Here is a 17,764-nt window from a genome sequence, read left to right as displayed (position 1 = left end):
ACCAATATTTTCATTCACTTTAAAGGCGGCCATTTTTGCGCGCCAAACACTCGGATGCATCAGATCCTTTTGACCCTTAACAGTTTCGACCTCATAATGATCAACGAGCAGGGAGAAAATGTTAACGTATTCCCCCGCCCAAATCTTTTCCTTTATTGGCAAAGGAACATGTTGCCCCAATCTTTCTCTACGAGAGGGTGTTGACTCATCCCTTGCAATCGGCAAAGGCCGCTTACCTGCACCGGACGCTGCTTCCGTCCCTCGTGGCTTGTCTATCGCCGCATCCGGCGCGGGCACCTTGGCTGCATCACGTTTCTCGCGCAACTGCTTTATGAGTGCTTGCGCTTCGGTAGCCATGGCGCCCCCATTACTGTCCCCCAACCATGCTGCTAACTGTGCCGCCAATTCGGGAGGCATATCTTCGGCAGACGTCGGGGTGACTATCACGGGAATCGGATTCCCCTCAACCGGTACCGGGGCCGGTACCGGGGCTGGCGCCTCGAGCGGAGAACAGGGAACCGGGACGTCTCCCCCGACCGGCCCCCTTCTCGGCCTCTTTGGCTTCCCTCCGGCCGGTGGACGCCCCGAACCCTCCTCGCCGTCTCGCTCCGCCAACCGCTTCTTAATTTCGGACATGTCCTTCATGAGTGCCCGAACCAACTGGTCAGTCGACATTCCCTTTGCTCCTTTCTTGGGCATCCTTTCGACGAAGTATCTAAAAAACAAATAGAGAGATTAAAACGCTCAAAATTGGCTCTTCGTTCTGTCCCGAGCTCACGTGCAGCGAGGAGGTGCAGCTTCAGAGCACAAGAACAAGAGGATGTCTTCTGGTCTTGCGTCCCTTTTTATCCGTCTTCAGGGCGGGCGTATACCCGCCCCTGAGGGCGTGGCTGGCTGCGTCGGTGTCTAGGCCAGCCCACTCTAGGGCGGGAACGAGCGCGCCCCAGCTACGCCGCTTCGGGCATACCAGCTGAGACGCGCCTCCCGCCCAAAATGGCTTCCCGGGGGGATCGAGGCACTCGGCCATAAGTTCGGGGGGACCGATTCGGTCGCCCCTTTCCAAGAGTTCAGTTCACAGGGGAGAGGGCCCCACGGAGCAGAGAAAGCGTTGATGTAGCACGAAGAGCAGGCATGACATTGTGGGATGGTTGTCGCTGCAGTGAGACCAACCTGTTGCAGAAGATTCACATTTACGGTCACCACAGGCTGTCAATGCTGTAGCATGACGTTCAGGTCTCACATTGCCAGTCGTAGCTGGAAGTCACTGTAGAGAGAAGAGTCAGCTTCACCAGAGCTTTGCGACTGAGGGTGGCAAGATCTTGACACAAACAGTTGTGGTCGCAAACAGCTCAAAACTTCAGGATTTCTCCTTTTCTTCCAGGAGGAGTTCATCTGATGCCACAACAACAGTCCCAGACTTTAGGGGCACCTCTTTGGGATCAGGAACTCAACTCACCAGAGGCCAGCAGGGCTCAAGCAGATTCAGTTGTTGGGCCAGGTAGCAGGTCGACTGGGCAGATGCAGAGAGGTCCCTGGAGCTTGTTATGCCGCTGTTGCTCTAACAGGAGGTCAGTCAGATCACCCTTGCAGTCAATTCCACTAAGGATGGAAGGTGCAGGTCCAGTCTTCTCATAATTCACTGCAGGCCAGAAGCAGCAGGTCAGCAGGATGTCCTTCTTCGGTAGTACCCACAGGTCCAGGAATGTACTGAAGAGTGGGTCTGAGGGTTCATTATTTATATCTCACGCCCACTTTGACAAGGAGAAGCTTCGAGAGTCCTTCCCCGACAGAGCTGTCTAGAATTTCCTGCCCTGGGCCCAGCTTGTCTGGGGGCACAAAAGACTAGTGTGAAACCCTTTGTGAGACCGAGTCTTTGTAATGCGCAACTGTGGTAGGTGACAGCTCTGCCACCTATCAATTCAGAGAAGGCCCATCGTGCCAGCACCTATTCCCCCTTTGTCTCACTTACTATTGGACGCTTGGTGACATCAAGACCCTGTGGATCGCGGCTTTTCATTCTACTCAGCGCCACACAGTACGTGGTCCCGTATAGACCACTGGTACCTTACCCTGACCGTCTGCTCCATACACACTTAGTGGATTATTTACCCCGAACACTATCAGATCACTCGTCGGTGTTGCTATCCTTGACAATTCCCTACCTCACACAGCCCCACTGGCGGCTGGCGCCCTTCTTGATGCCATATTTAAAAGCGGAATCAATGACGCCATCTTAGAATACTTCCAACTCAATGCTGACTCAGTACCTCGATACGCCACTTTATGGGAGGCATTTAAAGTTTATATCCATGGCATCTGCATAACTAAGCAGTCAGGAGTTTTGCGCACCATTCAACCTGATCTTGCCCCGACCGAAAGAGCACTGAAAGATCTTGATATATGCGCCCCACAGGGCGACCCCGTTCTTCTCTGCATTAATGGGCGAAGCTCCTTGAGGAGGTCCTGGAACTTGCTACCCGCGAACCTACCTACATGGGGAAATACAAGCGTGCCTGGGTGTATGGGGAGGGAGAGTGACCAGGACAAACCTTGGCCTGACTACTTAGCCCCCGATCTCAATCTTCTTATATTACTCAGCTGCAATTGGATGATGGCACACACATCACTCAGAGTGCTGATATCTCATCAGCCCCCCTTTCCTACTACTCTCGACTATACACCACACGCTCCCCGCTGGCAGATGCTGCCCTATACGACTATTTGGCTGAGTGGGCAATGGTCTGGACTGAGGAAGGCTAGTGCCAGGTCCTGGCCTTGCCTATAAGCGCCAACGAGATATTGCAGGCCATTGATTACCTTTACAGGGTTCGTGCCTCTGGCACGGATGGCCTCATGGGAGTATTCTATAAAACATATCATACTTTATTGGTACCTCACCTATTGGAGGTGTATGCAGAGGTGCTCAAATTGGGAGTGCTACCTCCCACGATGCGAGAAGCCATCATCTCCTTACTTCTCAAGCCTGGCCAGCCATCTGGTATTTCTGCCTCTTACAGCCCCCTCTCTCTTCTTAAACAAGAATATAAAATTCTGGCTAAGGTGCGTGTGACGTGCATTCCACTCTTAATAGACCAAATTATCTCCCCTGTTCAGACTGGTTTCATCCCAAACAAATCTATGTCTGTTAATCTACGCACTATCTTTGCAGTACTTAATCAAATTGAACCACCCCTCCCCGCTGCTGTGATTCTACTGGATGCCGAAAAGTCATTTGATTCTCTAGAGTGGCTTTTTCTATATGCAGCACTGAATCCACCTCTTGTATGCCAGCCCCATGGCCCGGCTCTGGGTAAATGGTGACCTAATAGATCAATTTTATTTGTCGAGAGATAACAGGCAGGGCTGCCCACTATCGCCCCATCTATTTATAATTGCCATGGACCCACTTGTACAACATTTCCAGGAGAGAAACCTACACCGTGGTCTCACGTTCCATCAAGGTCCTCTCCTGGCCTCCCTCTATGCGGACGATGCTCCGCTGTTTGTTTGTGAACCTGAAACCAATCTCCCTCCACTCCTAAGGAAAGTGGTGCGATTCTGAGTTTTTTCTGGCCTGGTGATTAACTGGTCCAAGTCTGAAATATTCCCATTGACAGATGACATGTTCCCCTTTACATTGGACTTTCCGCTGCGATGGTGCGACGACCCCCCTCGGTATTTGGGTATTATACTGTATCACACAGCATCAAAACTCGTCCGCCTAAATAACGGCCCTGAGATCAACTGACCATCCACACAAATAGATCGATGGTGGTACTGCCATGTTTTTTGTAACTTTTTCCGAATGTTCCCATTCCACTTACAGCTAAGTTCTTGAAAACATTTCTGAGCATGCTGAACAGAGTGTCCTGGGCTGGCGGCGGACAGCCTTGCATAGGATGCAAGACACTCACAGTGCCTTTTGGGCATAGAGGATTTGGGGTACCAGATTTTTATCTATGTTATCTAATAGCGCAAGTGTAATACACATATTTTTGGTATCACCCAGATGCATGGCTACAGTACTTGAAAGCTGAATGTTCGCGGCTCGCCATTGCCCCCTTTCCACCATTCTCCCTCTTGGACTCACAAGAACACGTACAGGCATGCAGGGGGATAAGTCGTTTACAACACGGTCGATACATCCCGATGCCATTACATCGCGGTTTTTAGAACGCAAGTCGTTACTAACGACTTGCGCTGCATGGCGCTCTAGGACAAGGAATAGTATAATTTACTATCCAACACCTTCCCTACTGTGTGTAGATTGGAGTTGGAATAGTATATTATACTACTCCTAAGTCCAGCGCCCTCCAACGCAAGTCACTGTAACGACTTGCGTTGTAAAAACCGCAATGTAATGGCATGCGATGTATTAGCATGCGTTGTAATGTCATACAACCCATACAGACACTACATACCATTTACTGGGCATGGGAAGGACTCCGTCGATATGTGCAGGCCGACCGCCTTTACTCCCCACATTTACCATTACCAAATAATCCATGGCTGTCTATGACTACTGAGGTGCTGGCCAGACAAACCCTCGCTCGCTGCTGGCTTAATACTGTGGGGGACTTGTTTCACGAGACCCAGTTGTGCTCGGTATTGATCTTGCCGCAGGACGTGACGTGCCACCTAGGGGCTGATTTCTGTTTCATAGAACGCGAGCTTCCGTAGTCGCTGCATTGCACCCCTCTATAACAGAATCGAAGGAGTTCCCCCCGCTTTCCACAGTTATCACCTCACCTGACAATGCTCATCTTGTTTCCCGTCTATACCTTTTAAGTCAGACTCTCCGACCGGTGTCGGGGTCTAGGACCTGAGCGGCTTGGGAGAGGGATTTAGGCCACCCTTTGTTAGATAAAACATGGGTATACTGCTGCAAACAAACTCGCTACGTATCGAACAACTACAGACAAAAACTCTTTCATTTTAAATATTTGCATAGAGCTTATGTCACCCCAAAATTTCATGCCAGAATGGACCCTGCCAGGTCCTATAGCTGCCCTTGATGTGCAAGCGAACACGCTGACTTTATACACCTAGCGTGGAACTGCCCCCGGTCGTGGCGTATTGGGAGGCAGTCTTCCGACATTTAGCACTGATGACCGAGTTTGAAATGACCCCTCCCCATTGCTTGCAACCCTAGGCTATGTCCATCCATTGGGTCCGGGGATGCGGCGCTTTACTGCCATAGCTCTATTATTGGCAAAAAGTTAGGTCTCTATACACTGAGGCGGCCCAGCAACACCAACTGCTAAAGCCTGTATGAAGGACCTAATATATTGTGACACCACCAGTGATCTGTATGCAACACTGCTGCCCCCCTCCTCCAACCCTAAAAACAATTGGCAAACGCTTGCTTCACCCAGAGGTAACAGACTGATGCCGCAACACTTTGGACCAGACCCGGAACCCGGAAGCTGGGGGTGGGCTGGAATTATAGGGAGTGCAGTGGGAGGACACAATGCAACCCCAACCTATGCTTCAATGTTGTCTGGAGGACGTTTCTCCCTCTGGAGCGAACCTTGTCCCTTCAACTTTGCCCCTACCAGCCATGCTTGCTGTCACTTTGTGTCTAAGCCAACTACTGTCCCAACCACATCAGCACAATTGCGGTAACTGATGTATTCGCCAGCAGAACAAACTGAATGCTCCATCCAATTTCCTTTCCTTATTGCACCCTCCTCCACTGTTATTTTTCTTTTTTGTAATGTTTTCAGTTGATTGCTGTCAGATCGCTCTGGACCATTGCTTACCAAGCATGATCTCTCTCTTGATGTGATAGCAGCTATTTATGAAAAATGCAATAAAAACAACTTTAAAAAAACAAACTATTCAACTGTTACTTCTCTATGGGGAGTAACATTTAGAGGGTCGATGGGGAATTTCTCATGCCCAAAGTCTTCTCCATCTTCAAATGAGTACCTCCAAGAAGTGAGAGCAGGTGTTATTCACTACTCTCAGTCTGTCCCTGGCCTCTCTATAAGAAGATCACCACCAGGAAATGGGGGATCAGTCTCCATGCAGTCTTTCCATTTTTTGGATGCCATCTACATGTAAGATGAGATTTAGCTTTTATCCCTGCATACATGTGATAGCTTTCTATCTATAAATATAAAAACGAAAGTATGTCTGTCTGTTTGTCCTTTATGCATTACGACACCATTCATCTGATCGGCATGAAACTTTGGGAAGTTGTTGAGTACACTCCCGCGAAGGTTTCTGGCAAAAAAAAAAAATGTGTTAAAAGTTGTTGAGTACACTCCCGCGAAGGTTTCTGGCAAAGAATAAAAAAATTGTTAAATATCGGCTCCGGGCCCTCCAGGGCTCTCATAATCGTTCCAATACTGAACGTTTACAGTTTCAGGTGCGACAAGCTTTTGCAATGACCATCAACAAAGCACAAGGAAAATCGCTGCAAGTGTGTGGACTAGATTAGGAGAATCCGTGCTTCTCACATCGACAACTGTATGTGGCCAGCTCACGCGTCGGAAAACCTTCTGATTTATTTGTGTACGCACCCGACGGAAAAACAAAAAATACTGTGTATCCACAAGAACTCGAATAAATAAATAGAATTAATACAACACTTTAAAATGTTTTACATATTAAAATGATTAAGTTTCAATAAAAATCACACAATGTAAATTAAATGTTATCATAACAAGTTTCCTTAAATTTCCTTTCTTCTGAGATCGCAGCAACGCGCGACGGGTAAGCTAGTGACTATATAAGAAGTATTAGCTGCATTGTGTGGAGTCCTTGTGCCCTTTGAGTAATTGGCATCTCTGTAGAGAGGGACCTTCTCCAGAAGAGAGGTTTAACTCAGTGTTTTCAGCTACACACTAGCATCTATTCCAACAGCTTCAAGATTTTCTATCAAAAATAGCAAATATACACCTCCTCACAGATGTAACACCTTCTGGCTAGGGTCTGGTGTCCAAGTACTCTGGGCCAGATGTATCAAACTTTTTGTGGCTGAAAACACTCCTATTCAGAGTTAGCAATCACAAAGGGTTTTAACTATATACAAAATGCATTTTTAGGAGTTGGACTAATACTGATTGGCTACTTGGAAGTTGTGTGCTTTCTGCGTCCCTTCCAAACACCAAATTGTTACCGGATTTATCAATGGGTTCCAATGTTATATCCAGTCACAAAGCATCAAAAGTCACCGACTCCCAAGTTGGAGTGGTTGTGGATGAAAACCGAAAAAGCAGATTTACTTTTGGACCCCTTTCTCTGTCTGAAATTAGTAAAAATGTCATGGGAATACTCAGTGGACCCGAGGTCCACTGCCAACTCCTACTGAAATCTTTACATAAAGAAAACTTTTCATATCATCAGCTGCATTTCCTTGATGAACATTGAGTTGCTTTAAACAAAAGTTTTCTTTATTAAAAACAATCACAGGCATGATGGTCTGCTTACCCTGGCAGGCTACCATCGCCTTCATTGTGGTCAATCAGAGCAGTGTCCGGTCTACACTGTGCAGTGGGTATATTGGCAGAGAAAAAGTTCTGTCTACATTCCCCATCTTGGCTGGGGTTGATTAGAGTGACACATATCTTGGAGTGTGGTGAAAATGATTTCACTGTGCACAAACTGCATACAAAAATCTTTGCCTAGGTGAAGGATGACAAACTATGCAACTTTGTAAACTGAACAAATGGGGTAAACTGGGAACTTCGCAAAACATTGCCAGTGTTAGATGTCATTGTAAGCCATATACTCTGTGTCACGTGCACATGGACAACATACATTTTCTGACAAAGGGCTGCATTAGAAGGGTGAGGGCTGTAGTTGGAATTACATGAGTAGTGCACATACTGGTGGTCGCAGTGTAAGAACTGCCTAGGAGGTGCATGCATTATTCATGGTGTGTGCATGCGAGTCTTGCACACAGCGCAACACTGCACGACTCACTGGAGCTCACAATGGCGCAATGCGTGCACTAAGCACAGATCGGTGCCAAATCTTGCACTCTATCATTCACTGAAGATTCAGCCACTGCGCTGCTCCTGACCGAGAGGATATCAAACATGACCTCATGAGTGCCATCACTGCTGACATCACTCATTTCATCAAAGCTAATGTCACAGAGGAAGTGAAACAGCATTCATAACAACCATTCCTGCTCCATTCAAATCTCACGCACACAAGGTGTGTATCTCACCGCCCGTCCTAATGACTACATGTATTACTAGTCAGGTATAAAGTTTTACATATTACATCCAAAAGTTACAGAAGGGGCACAAGGCAGCACAGTTCCTCTTTACAAAATATTTTAAAACATAGCTGCTGCACGTTCCCATTTCCTTTAAGACGGCTGATAGCCAGAAACTGGTCCTAGGATGCTTGATTCCGGTCCAGGGAAGACATGGCTTGGCAGTTCAGGCTGGTCTGTTCCCATGAGGCACCGGGTCAAGACTGATTTACATATGAATATGTCTGAACTTGGGTGGCTTGGTGAGCAAAATAACGATGGATTAAACCCAGATCTGTGACTGGGGTGAATGTTTTGCCATTCTGCAACATTCCGTCCATCATCTTGTGTGTTTTGCCATTCCCATTCCCTGCCAGACTGCATTACTCTTGTACTCACCAAATGAAAACTCCTCCCCTTTTCCCAGTTATCTGCAGCCCTCACTGCCCCTCAAAAGTAGTTTGTGTAATATCTGTTAAAGGGTTTCTAGGGGGAACAAGTCAGTGTTTGAATTCTTAGCAGTGTATGTAACTGAGCAAGGAGTGGGTGATTGGTTGAGTGAGTAGGTTGGAAGCTAAGAGGATGAGTGGTTAAATCTGTGGATGAGTGCCTGGAAGAGTGGAGTGGGGGCAAGTGAGTATAGCATTATATCGATAATAAAAATAAAACAAGCATTTCCAAAGACAGAAAATCTTGCTTTATTATGTTGGTGCCTGCAAACACAAGCATGCACACACACATGTCTTTTTTTATTACATTTTTTTATTGAAGTCCAAAAATTGCAATACATTAAATACATTAAAACCAATACTTCCATAAAAAGAGATTACCTTTAGGCATAATATTACATTTTCTAGAGATAATAGATAATACATAAAGCACTAAGAAATCAGGGGCAAATACAAACATGTCTGTGATTGGATGTTTTAGCCCATCAAAATCTAATGAGTCTGTCAAAGCTTGTCTGGAAAAATCTTTGTGCAAAAGAGGGGACCGTAGGATAGAAGCAGCTAATCCATCTAATGTAGGTGTTTGTTATGAATACGACGTCTACCAAGGCTAAAGCTTTATGGAGCCAGACCTAAACGGTAGGGGGTTGTTACTTGCTGTTTATTTCCAGCTGTGCCTTTGCATCTTTAATCATATTTTGTTTGCGCTGATCTTTTCGGTAGGTATACCTACGGGAAGCCAGTGCATGGTGTCCTGAAAGTCAGTGTCTGCCGGAAGTACCGCCAAAGCTACAGCAACTGCTACGGCAAAGAGTCAGAAGCTGTGTGTGAGGAGTACTCGCGAGAGGTGAGTAGGACTGCGAAAAGAAAGGGTGCCCCCAATAACTTATGCTACTTTTGAAATTATCCATCCTTAAGTTTGGATGTAATTCTATGTTTGGATGTCTAAATTCTTCCAACCTTATAACACTAGGAGTAACTAATGTCCATCACAACACAACGGAAATCAAAGTTTAGACGAGGAGCCAGGTCTGCAGTGTAATGTAATGTTTTATTGATTGATTATTTAAAATCTTTACCAAAAGAGAATGCACAATATAACATTTCATTTATGGAATACAGTAAAAGGCGATGATTTTAAAAATAAGCGCTAATTTCATAATGTTAAAAATTCAGAAATATAAACAGTATAATAATTAATATTTTAAAAATTCCAGTTTTCTCCATGCACTTGTTAGGAATTTTGAGAGAGCAGAGTTAATATGTATATCTTCCAAGCAAAGACACTGGATTAGTGCTTGTCTACATGTCCTTATTGATCTTTTGTTAAAGTGCCTTTTTAAAAGTGTTAATCTTTCATTTTTTAGTTCTGGGCAGAGGCATAATAGATGTATGATATTTTCTTCTCCTGTACTACACAGCCGACATGATATATTGTTTTCAAGCTTTTTCCATGGCAGTGCATGAGATTCTACGGGCAGGATTCCGAACCGGGCTTTCATGAATATATTTTTATATTTCCAGGTCCAAGCTGTATTCAAATATTGTTGCGGAATCTTTTTTTTATAGCTATTTATTATAGACCAAGCATGTTTCCTTTTGACCAGGGACTCTTTGTCACTTATTATAGATAGAATATCAATTGTCTTATTTACAATTTTTTTAAAAGATTCCTGAGGAATAGTGGTCATCCAAATTTCCTTCAGCCCAAATTAATCCAAAGCCTTCTCAAGATACTTCCAAACAGATAGTTTATTATTGCCCTCTACTTTTTTCCATAAAAGCTCTGAGATTAAATTGTCCTTGTCATTTTTTACCCTATACCATACTTTAATTGTGTTACCCATCCGAGCATGTAGTTGGTTATTCAAGCTAAATTCTAGTCTAATTTGGGACTGTGAGGCATTTTTTGGTAAACAGAAAAGAGATCGAAATGTTTTCGAGATTTCTTTGTTTAATGGTATTGCGAGGAGCCAGGTGCAATGGCCGACCTTTTATTGAGTCTGTGAACACAGTAATGGGGTAGCAGGAGGGGAGGGTGACCAATGGAAATTATTGCAATGCCAGTCTGGCACAAAGAGCTCAGAGAGTGACTCAGGAAAATGTATTCACATGATCAAACAAGACTATGAAATACAAAGCAAGGGGTAGGGTTGAAGCAGGTAGAGAGAGGGAACTTAAACCGAAAGAAAGGGCACGGCAAAAAGGCAGGTAACCAAATGGAATAAAGAAAACAGTTTAAAAACACAAAGCAAATGCAAAAGTGGGACACACCTTAGAATAAGGTACCACATTTCTCTTTGTGATGCTGTGCTTTGAATAATGTGTGTTCAAGGCAGGACTCATTTGACGTGAGGCTACACACTCTTTCTACACTGAACATCAAATAAAGAGTGGGACCATTGCAAATGCGATCCATCCTTTCAATGGCTACCGCATGCATGTTGTGTCCTTGAGCTAAGCTAATGCTGTGTGGCAGTAGTTCCTCCCATGTTTGAGCAAAGCTTGTCTTGCAAGAGTGCACGCTGTTTGGTTCTGCGAAACCATGAAAGACCCCCAAGTTGTGGCTGAAAAAAAAAACATGACTTGAAACATGCCGGGAGGTGCCCAGTGCAACATCACAACCATTTTCTTTCAGGGTGAAAAATGTTGGTGGAGAGCAGTGGCGGCTGGCAACTACTGCTAGTGTGGGGGGGAATTACATTAAATAAATAAATACAAAGTTACTTACCATGCGGCAGCAATCGTTCTTGCTCCAGTCCTCTTCTTCTCTCTGACGTCAGGACCCCAGTCAACTCCCTTAACCAATCCTGGGGCTTCTCATGCTGTTAACCAGCATGAGAGAAATGCCAGGATTGGAGGGAGTGGACTCTGTCTATGCCCCTGAGGGCACTGGAGGCCTGCACTTACTGCCAACCCAGTTTTCTCAAGACAGCTGGGTTGAGAGGTTTAAAGTGCACATGTCCATCTGGCTGTCGCAAGACAGCCGGCCAAAGGGACATGCACACTTCCAACAGCGCAAAGGCAGCCACGACTCCTCCCTGCTGCCACTCAGCAAGCTCCACCCTGTCCTGACACTCGCTTCGGGATGGGGGGATGAAATATAAAACAGTAATGAATCAACTTCATATCCATTTTATTTTTCGTCTCTTGGGGCATTTTAGAGGGGCGACGCTCCTCCGCCATAATGGAGGAGCCGCCAGTAGTCGAGCCCCTCAACTGCAACACTGAACAACATTGCAAATGTCAACAGGAGGGTGGGTGTGAAATACAACAAATATTAATAAAGGTATAAGAAGACAATGAAAAATAAAGACATCAAGTGCCCATTTAGCGAAGTTGTATAATGCTAGCAGCTAGCCTCAATCAAAAGACTTACCTTCTGACTTTGTCAATTTTATGGAAGTGAATCCTGCCTCGGCAAAGTGGTAAGCCTTAGCAGGGATGATTTCCAGGACGCTGTGCATTGTGGTTCCGAGATTCTGCTGAAGGTCTGAGCATTGATGCAAAAAACACTAAATTGAGCAAATCTGGAAATCTTCCCCACTAACATTGCATCTTTGCCAAGGTGCCAGTGCACTTTGTCCCTGTCTTTCAGAGATGCAAATGGTTTGGAAGGTCAATGTTACACCTGTCAGCCTTAGGGTGGTCTACCCCCAAACTTTGGATTTCATCTTCCCTCATTTAAACATCGGAAAATTGGCTTACACCCAGTTGGCATATTTCATTTATTTGCAAGGCCCTAGTAAAGTGCTATCTTCTGTACACAGGGCATGTAAATGGAATGATACTAAGTAGGCCAGCAGCACTCCTTGTACCACCCACTTAAGTAGCCCTTTAAAAATGTCTCACGCCTGCCATTGCAGCCTGTGTGTGCACTTTAAACTGGAATTTCAGCCCAAAAGAAACCTCTTGCCAGGTCAAAACCTTTCTTTTTCATTTATATGTCAACCTAAGGGTAGGCCCTAATCAGCCCATAGGGCAGGGTGCCTTGTATTTAAAATGGTGGTCATGTACTTTTAGGTTTTACTTCTCTTGGTAGTGAACCACTTTCAATTAAGTAGCCTGGTAGACATTTTTCAGGCCTGCTATTGTGGCATGTGTGTAGTTTTAACCTGCCATTTCAACCTGGCAAAATAAATATTTTCTCAGAGACTAGACCTTCTTCTTTAATACATGTAAATCACCCCTAGGGAGTGCCCTACACAGCCCAGAGAGCCGGATGCAGTGTTTTTAAAAAGAAGGACATGAACTTTTAAGTTCTACATGTCTTGGTAGTGAAAAACTCTACTGCAAGGCCTATCCCTCCCATAGGATACCATTGGGTTAAGTTATTACATTTAATAAGTGAGAAACGTTCAATTAGAAGCAGGTAGGAATCAGTGGTGGCTGCTCCCAGGCAGTAGTACAGGGGCGGGGAGGGTGGCGGGTAGAAAAAAATAAAATATCTCTTACCTGCTTGCCGGTCAGCTAGCCGTCTGCCGCCTCTCCTCCATCCTCTCATTCTGTGAACCGGAAGCACACAGGCTCTGAGACTCCACTAGCCAACCACAACGCTTCTGTCATCCGATTGACAGCATTGCCGTGATTGGTCTGAGCACCGTGGTTGGGTGCTCAGACAGGGTCTTGGAGCCTGTGCATGTACTCCACCTAGGCGGTGCAAAACAGCTGGGTAGAGAACATGCTAATTGCGCATGACTGGTTGGCCGACCTAAGATGTCCGGCCAACCCTCATGCACACTTAAGTGGGCTCACCACTCCTCCCCCTGCTGGCTGTGATGACAGTGAAGTCCCTTCCCACCCCAAAACTGGCTAAAATGATAATAACAATGGACTAATATCATTAAATTTTTCCTTTTTTGCACTGCTGGAAAGCAGTGAGACGACGCTCCTCCACCTTAGTGGAGGAGCCGCCCCTGTAGGAATGTTGTGTTTGGTGTATAAAGAAATTTAATTTAAAACCCCCTTTAATGGTAAAGTCGGATTTTTATTCACAACTCTGAACATGCAACTTTAAAAAAGTTGGAATTTTTTTGTTCGAACCATTTGGTGCCTGCATGCTGCATCCTGGGTCCCATGAATAGGTTTAGCTGGCAGTTTGTCTTTGTGTATTACTCCCAGACAGTGAGACAAGGGGGGAAAAGGTGTTTGCAGAATGGATAATGAGCTGCATTTTGAATTCTTATGTTAGGGGTGATGGCACCCTTGCTATGTCACTGTTATGTGTATTTAAGTGTGCTATGTTTTAATGTGTTATTGCATGCTTCTAAGAAGTGCCCATATGTGTGCATGCACTAATCACAAGACAGACCTAAATGATTTGTAAACAAATATGAACTATTTTTAGATATTTTGTTTAATAATAAAATACATTTATTTATAATTGTAATTATTTTCAATAAAGTAATTTAACTTGATATTATTTCCTGTGGGGTGTGTTTAAGACCCTGCCTCCAGCATTGTTGCAGTATCTTTGGTTATCCATCTGTGGTGCTGGGTTACTGCTGTAGCTTTTATTGGCAACAGCCACTTACTATCTGGAGTGGAGATGTGAAATTCTACACTTTCAAGTAACTTTACACTCGGATTTAGTGAAAAGCTAAAAGTAGTAAAGCTACTCAAAGTGTAATGTAATTTACATCTATAAATCACTCACAAGTGTGTTACTTTTGCGACTAGCCCAGTGAGTGTGGCTCAGGAATAGGACCTATTTGAAAATTCCAATATATTACAATTATTTTATCCTTTTTGCCCTCAGGTGGATAACAAAGGATGCTTCCATGAAGTGGTGTCAACAAAAATCTTCCAGATGAAGCGATCAGGCTACGACGATAAAATCCATGTGACGGCCATCATGGTGGAGGAGGGGACAGGTACAGCAAGCTTAAAGTAGAACTGACAATATTAGCAGCTGTGAATAGGCTACTCACCTCAACCAGCAGAGGAAAGGAAGGGAAGGTGCTGTAAGCATAATGTATTGAGCTAAAACAAATATTATTTATTTGAAAAGTTTTATATAGCACAAACTTGGCCCATTCAGGTATTAAAGAACTTTACAAGCTAATGAGGCAGTGAAATACAACTCATTAAGCATACTAAAAGTACATACAGTGTCGAAGAAACAAATCGCTCAAGGGGCAGAGAACTGATTATCTATACCAAGATTTTGTTCTATAACAGGGGTTTAACTTTTTTCTTGAAGGAGGTCATTGAGGGAGTCAATCTTATATCAGAGGGGAGGGAGTTCCAAATTCTGGGAGCGGTGCCTGGGAAAGATTGGTTGTAGGTTTTCTTCTTGTTGAAACATTGTGGCTTTAGTAGAAGAGTGAAGGAGCTTGTGGTGAATCTAGCGCCTCCAGATAGCGCAAGCTTGATGACGAGATAAGTTGGGGTGTTGAAATGTAGAGCTTTGTGCGTCAAGCATGCATGAATATTAGGTGTACATCTCTTATTTACCACAGTCAGGACAGACTTCAGAAGGATAGAGGTGCACTATAAATAAAGTGGCACTGAGCATAATGGGGGATTTATATAGAATACTCACCACACCAAGCAAAGCGGGTGAAAAAATACGTACTGTAAAAATGATGTAAAGTTAAAATGAATACAAGTTGGCCATTGCTTATTCACCACAGCTAGGAAATGTGAGGAGGGAACAGGTGCAGTAAGCATAAAGCCGAACTGACAATAATGAGCGAATCAGATAGGGAACTCACCACAGCCAGCAGAGCAGATGGGTGGGCAGGTATTGTAAACAAAATACAAAGATAACATTAATACAAGTGTAAACATAATGTAGAACTGACATCAATCATATCCATGTTTGGGGAGGAAAGAAGATACTGTTAAGAAATAAAATGCAGACCAAGCATTAATACAATGTATATATTATACATTCTCTAGGATTATGAAGGAAGGATCCCATTTTATAAGCACACTGAAGTGCATGATAGATTGTAAAAGAATTTAAAAAACAGTCAGAATGGTGGCTGAGAGGGTGGGAACAATGGTGTAGAGTTGGGAGAACAAACCAGGTCACAATATTGCAAACACCACTAATGCTGCCTCACTAGACAAACTGTAAATTGGTTACAGATTAAACCACTGGTGGACAGTTTTGCTGCTGCAGGCAGACACCAAAGTTAAAATGCTCTTTTGATTTACATTGCCAGCTCCTGAATACATAAGTGGTTTCCTCTGTAGAGGCCTTCAACCCCAGCAAGGCTCAATGAGAGCAACAGATATTATCATGCTGCTTCCAAACAAACATTCACCATTGCCCATACTCTATTCACCATTTTATCATTTCATTCAGTATTCTCCATTGTCCATTGTTCATTCTCCATTGCCAATTCTATATCGTCCATTTACCATTATAAATTGTCTATTTTTCATTGTATATTCTCATTCTCCATTCTGTATTTACGATTGACCGTTCTCTAGTATTTTTTTTTTATTTTTTATTTTTTTATTCTCCATAGTGCTTTTTCAATTGTCTCTTATGCATTCTAGGTTTTCCATTGTGTATTCTCATTCTCCATTTCCCATTCTCCAATGCCCATTGTTCATTCTCTATTCTCAACTGTATAATTTCATTCAATGTTCTCTGTGGTCCATTCTGTATTCTTCGTACTCCATTGCCCATTGCCCGTTTTCCATTATCTACTTTCCATTCTTCACTCACTATTATCTATTCTCCATTGTATATTCTTACTCTCCATTGTCATTGTCCAATCTTCAATGCCCACTCTCTATTCTTTAATGTATATTTTTGTTCACTATTCTCCATTGTCTATTCTTAATTCTCCATCGCTTATTCTTCATTATCCATTGTCTATTTTCCATTCTTAGATGTTGATTGTCTATTCTCCATTGCATATTCCCATTCTCCATTTTCCATTGTCCTTTCTCTCTACTCATTACCTTCCAGACGTTGAGGTATCTGGGGACGCCTCCAGCGAGATCGGCACAACCATTACAAATGTGAAGTTTCTGCACGCCGACCCATACTTCAAGAAAGGACTTCCTTTACATGGACAGGTTTGTATCTCAGGTGTACCCATCATGCTAAATGTCATCTTGGATGTAACCCTTTCACATGGGTTGAAAGAGGATGGTTTTTACTTTTGTTGCTGTTAGATCTCTGTTATGTATATATTCTTCATATATATATATATATATATGCAGCTCAGAGTTTCCACCAGATTTGCCCAAGAAACCACGGACTCCGGGGGTAGTTCTCCGATGTTGTTTATTTCACAATTCGCAACAGACGCGTTTCGGCGCTTCGCCTTCCTCAATGTTACAAACATTGATGGTAGGCGCCATGTTTTTAATAGCGTTCTCGAGTGATTACGTGGTAAAAACAAACAAGGGACTAAATTATACACTTTTTCAATTAGAAAGAATAATAAATGCAAAATGATCTTCATAACATTTGGTACAAAAGTTATGCTTTCGACTTTAGTCTTCTAGTTGGAATGATACCAGGGTATAGAGTACTAAGTATTGTGATACCATGATATTATTTTCAAAATATTAATGACCGAAATATGAAGAAGTTAAATATATAGGTAAGTATGTATTTATTTATTAGATTGACCTCCACATCCACATATCTACAACTTTACATCCACTTATTCTAGGGATACATTGGCCTGCAAGATACATAGATGGGAAGTTAAGAATAGTTAATGTTTCCTTACCTATACATACTTAGCTTGGCGATATTTTGGTCATCAGTATTTTGTCAGTGGTATGGCGTGCAGGCTAGTTAGATGGCTTTGAGTCTCCTCTGTCTCTGCCATCATGTTACTAATGAAAACAGTAAATAATCTAACTAGTTCATGTAGAGACCTTTCCTCATCATATGATACATGATGGAGTAGGACAGTGTTGAGTGTCCGGGATGCACTCCTGTCCCTCCGGCACTATACAGGTGGCCACTGGTAACTATTATCAATGTCTGACTGTACAACATTTTCAGCACTTTCTGGAACGAGTGCACTTATCCGGCTGTTACCCCAGGAACTACTTGACATACAAGAAAGTCCATAAGCCCCATTTCTATATGCTTCATGGTATGTTGCAAGACCGAAATGGA

The 17,764-nt window shown here is 43.8% G+C and overlaps 1 protein-coding gene across 1 annotated transcript in view; it reads left to right on the top strand.

Moving 5' to 3' along the window:
* The window catches only part of LOC147706550 (alpha-2-macroglobulin-like), a 122,216-nt gene that overhangs the window by 30,945 nt on the left and 73,507 nt on the right, over positions 1-17,764 (top strand). Inside the window, exons 8-10 of the mRNA XM_086933017.1 lie at positions 9,385-9,508; positions 14,420-14,534; positions 16,592-16,701. Coding sequence (XP_086789143.1) covers positions 9,385-9,508; positions 14,420-14,534; positions 16,592-16,701 — 349 coding nt within the window. The remainder of the gene's footprint in view (positions 1-9,384; positions 9,509-14,419; positions 14,535-16,591; positions 16,702-17,764) is intronic.

Source organism: Lissotriton vulgaris, chromosome 7, assembly GCF_964263255.1.
Source record: "Lissotriton vulgaris chromosome 7, aLisVul1.2, whole genome shotgun sequence".
Lineage (NCBI taxonomy): Eukaryota > Metazoa > Chordata > Amphibia > Caudata > Salamandridae > Lissotriton > Lissotriton vulgaris.
The sequence above is the reverse complement of the archived record's forward strand: the minus strand, read 5'-3'. Positions and strand labels throughout refer to the sequence as shown.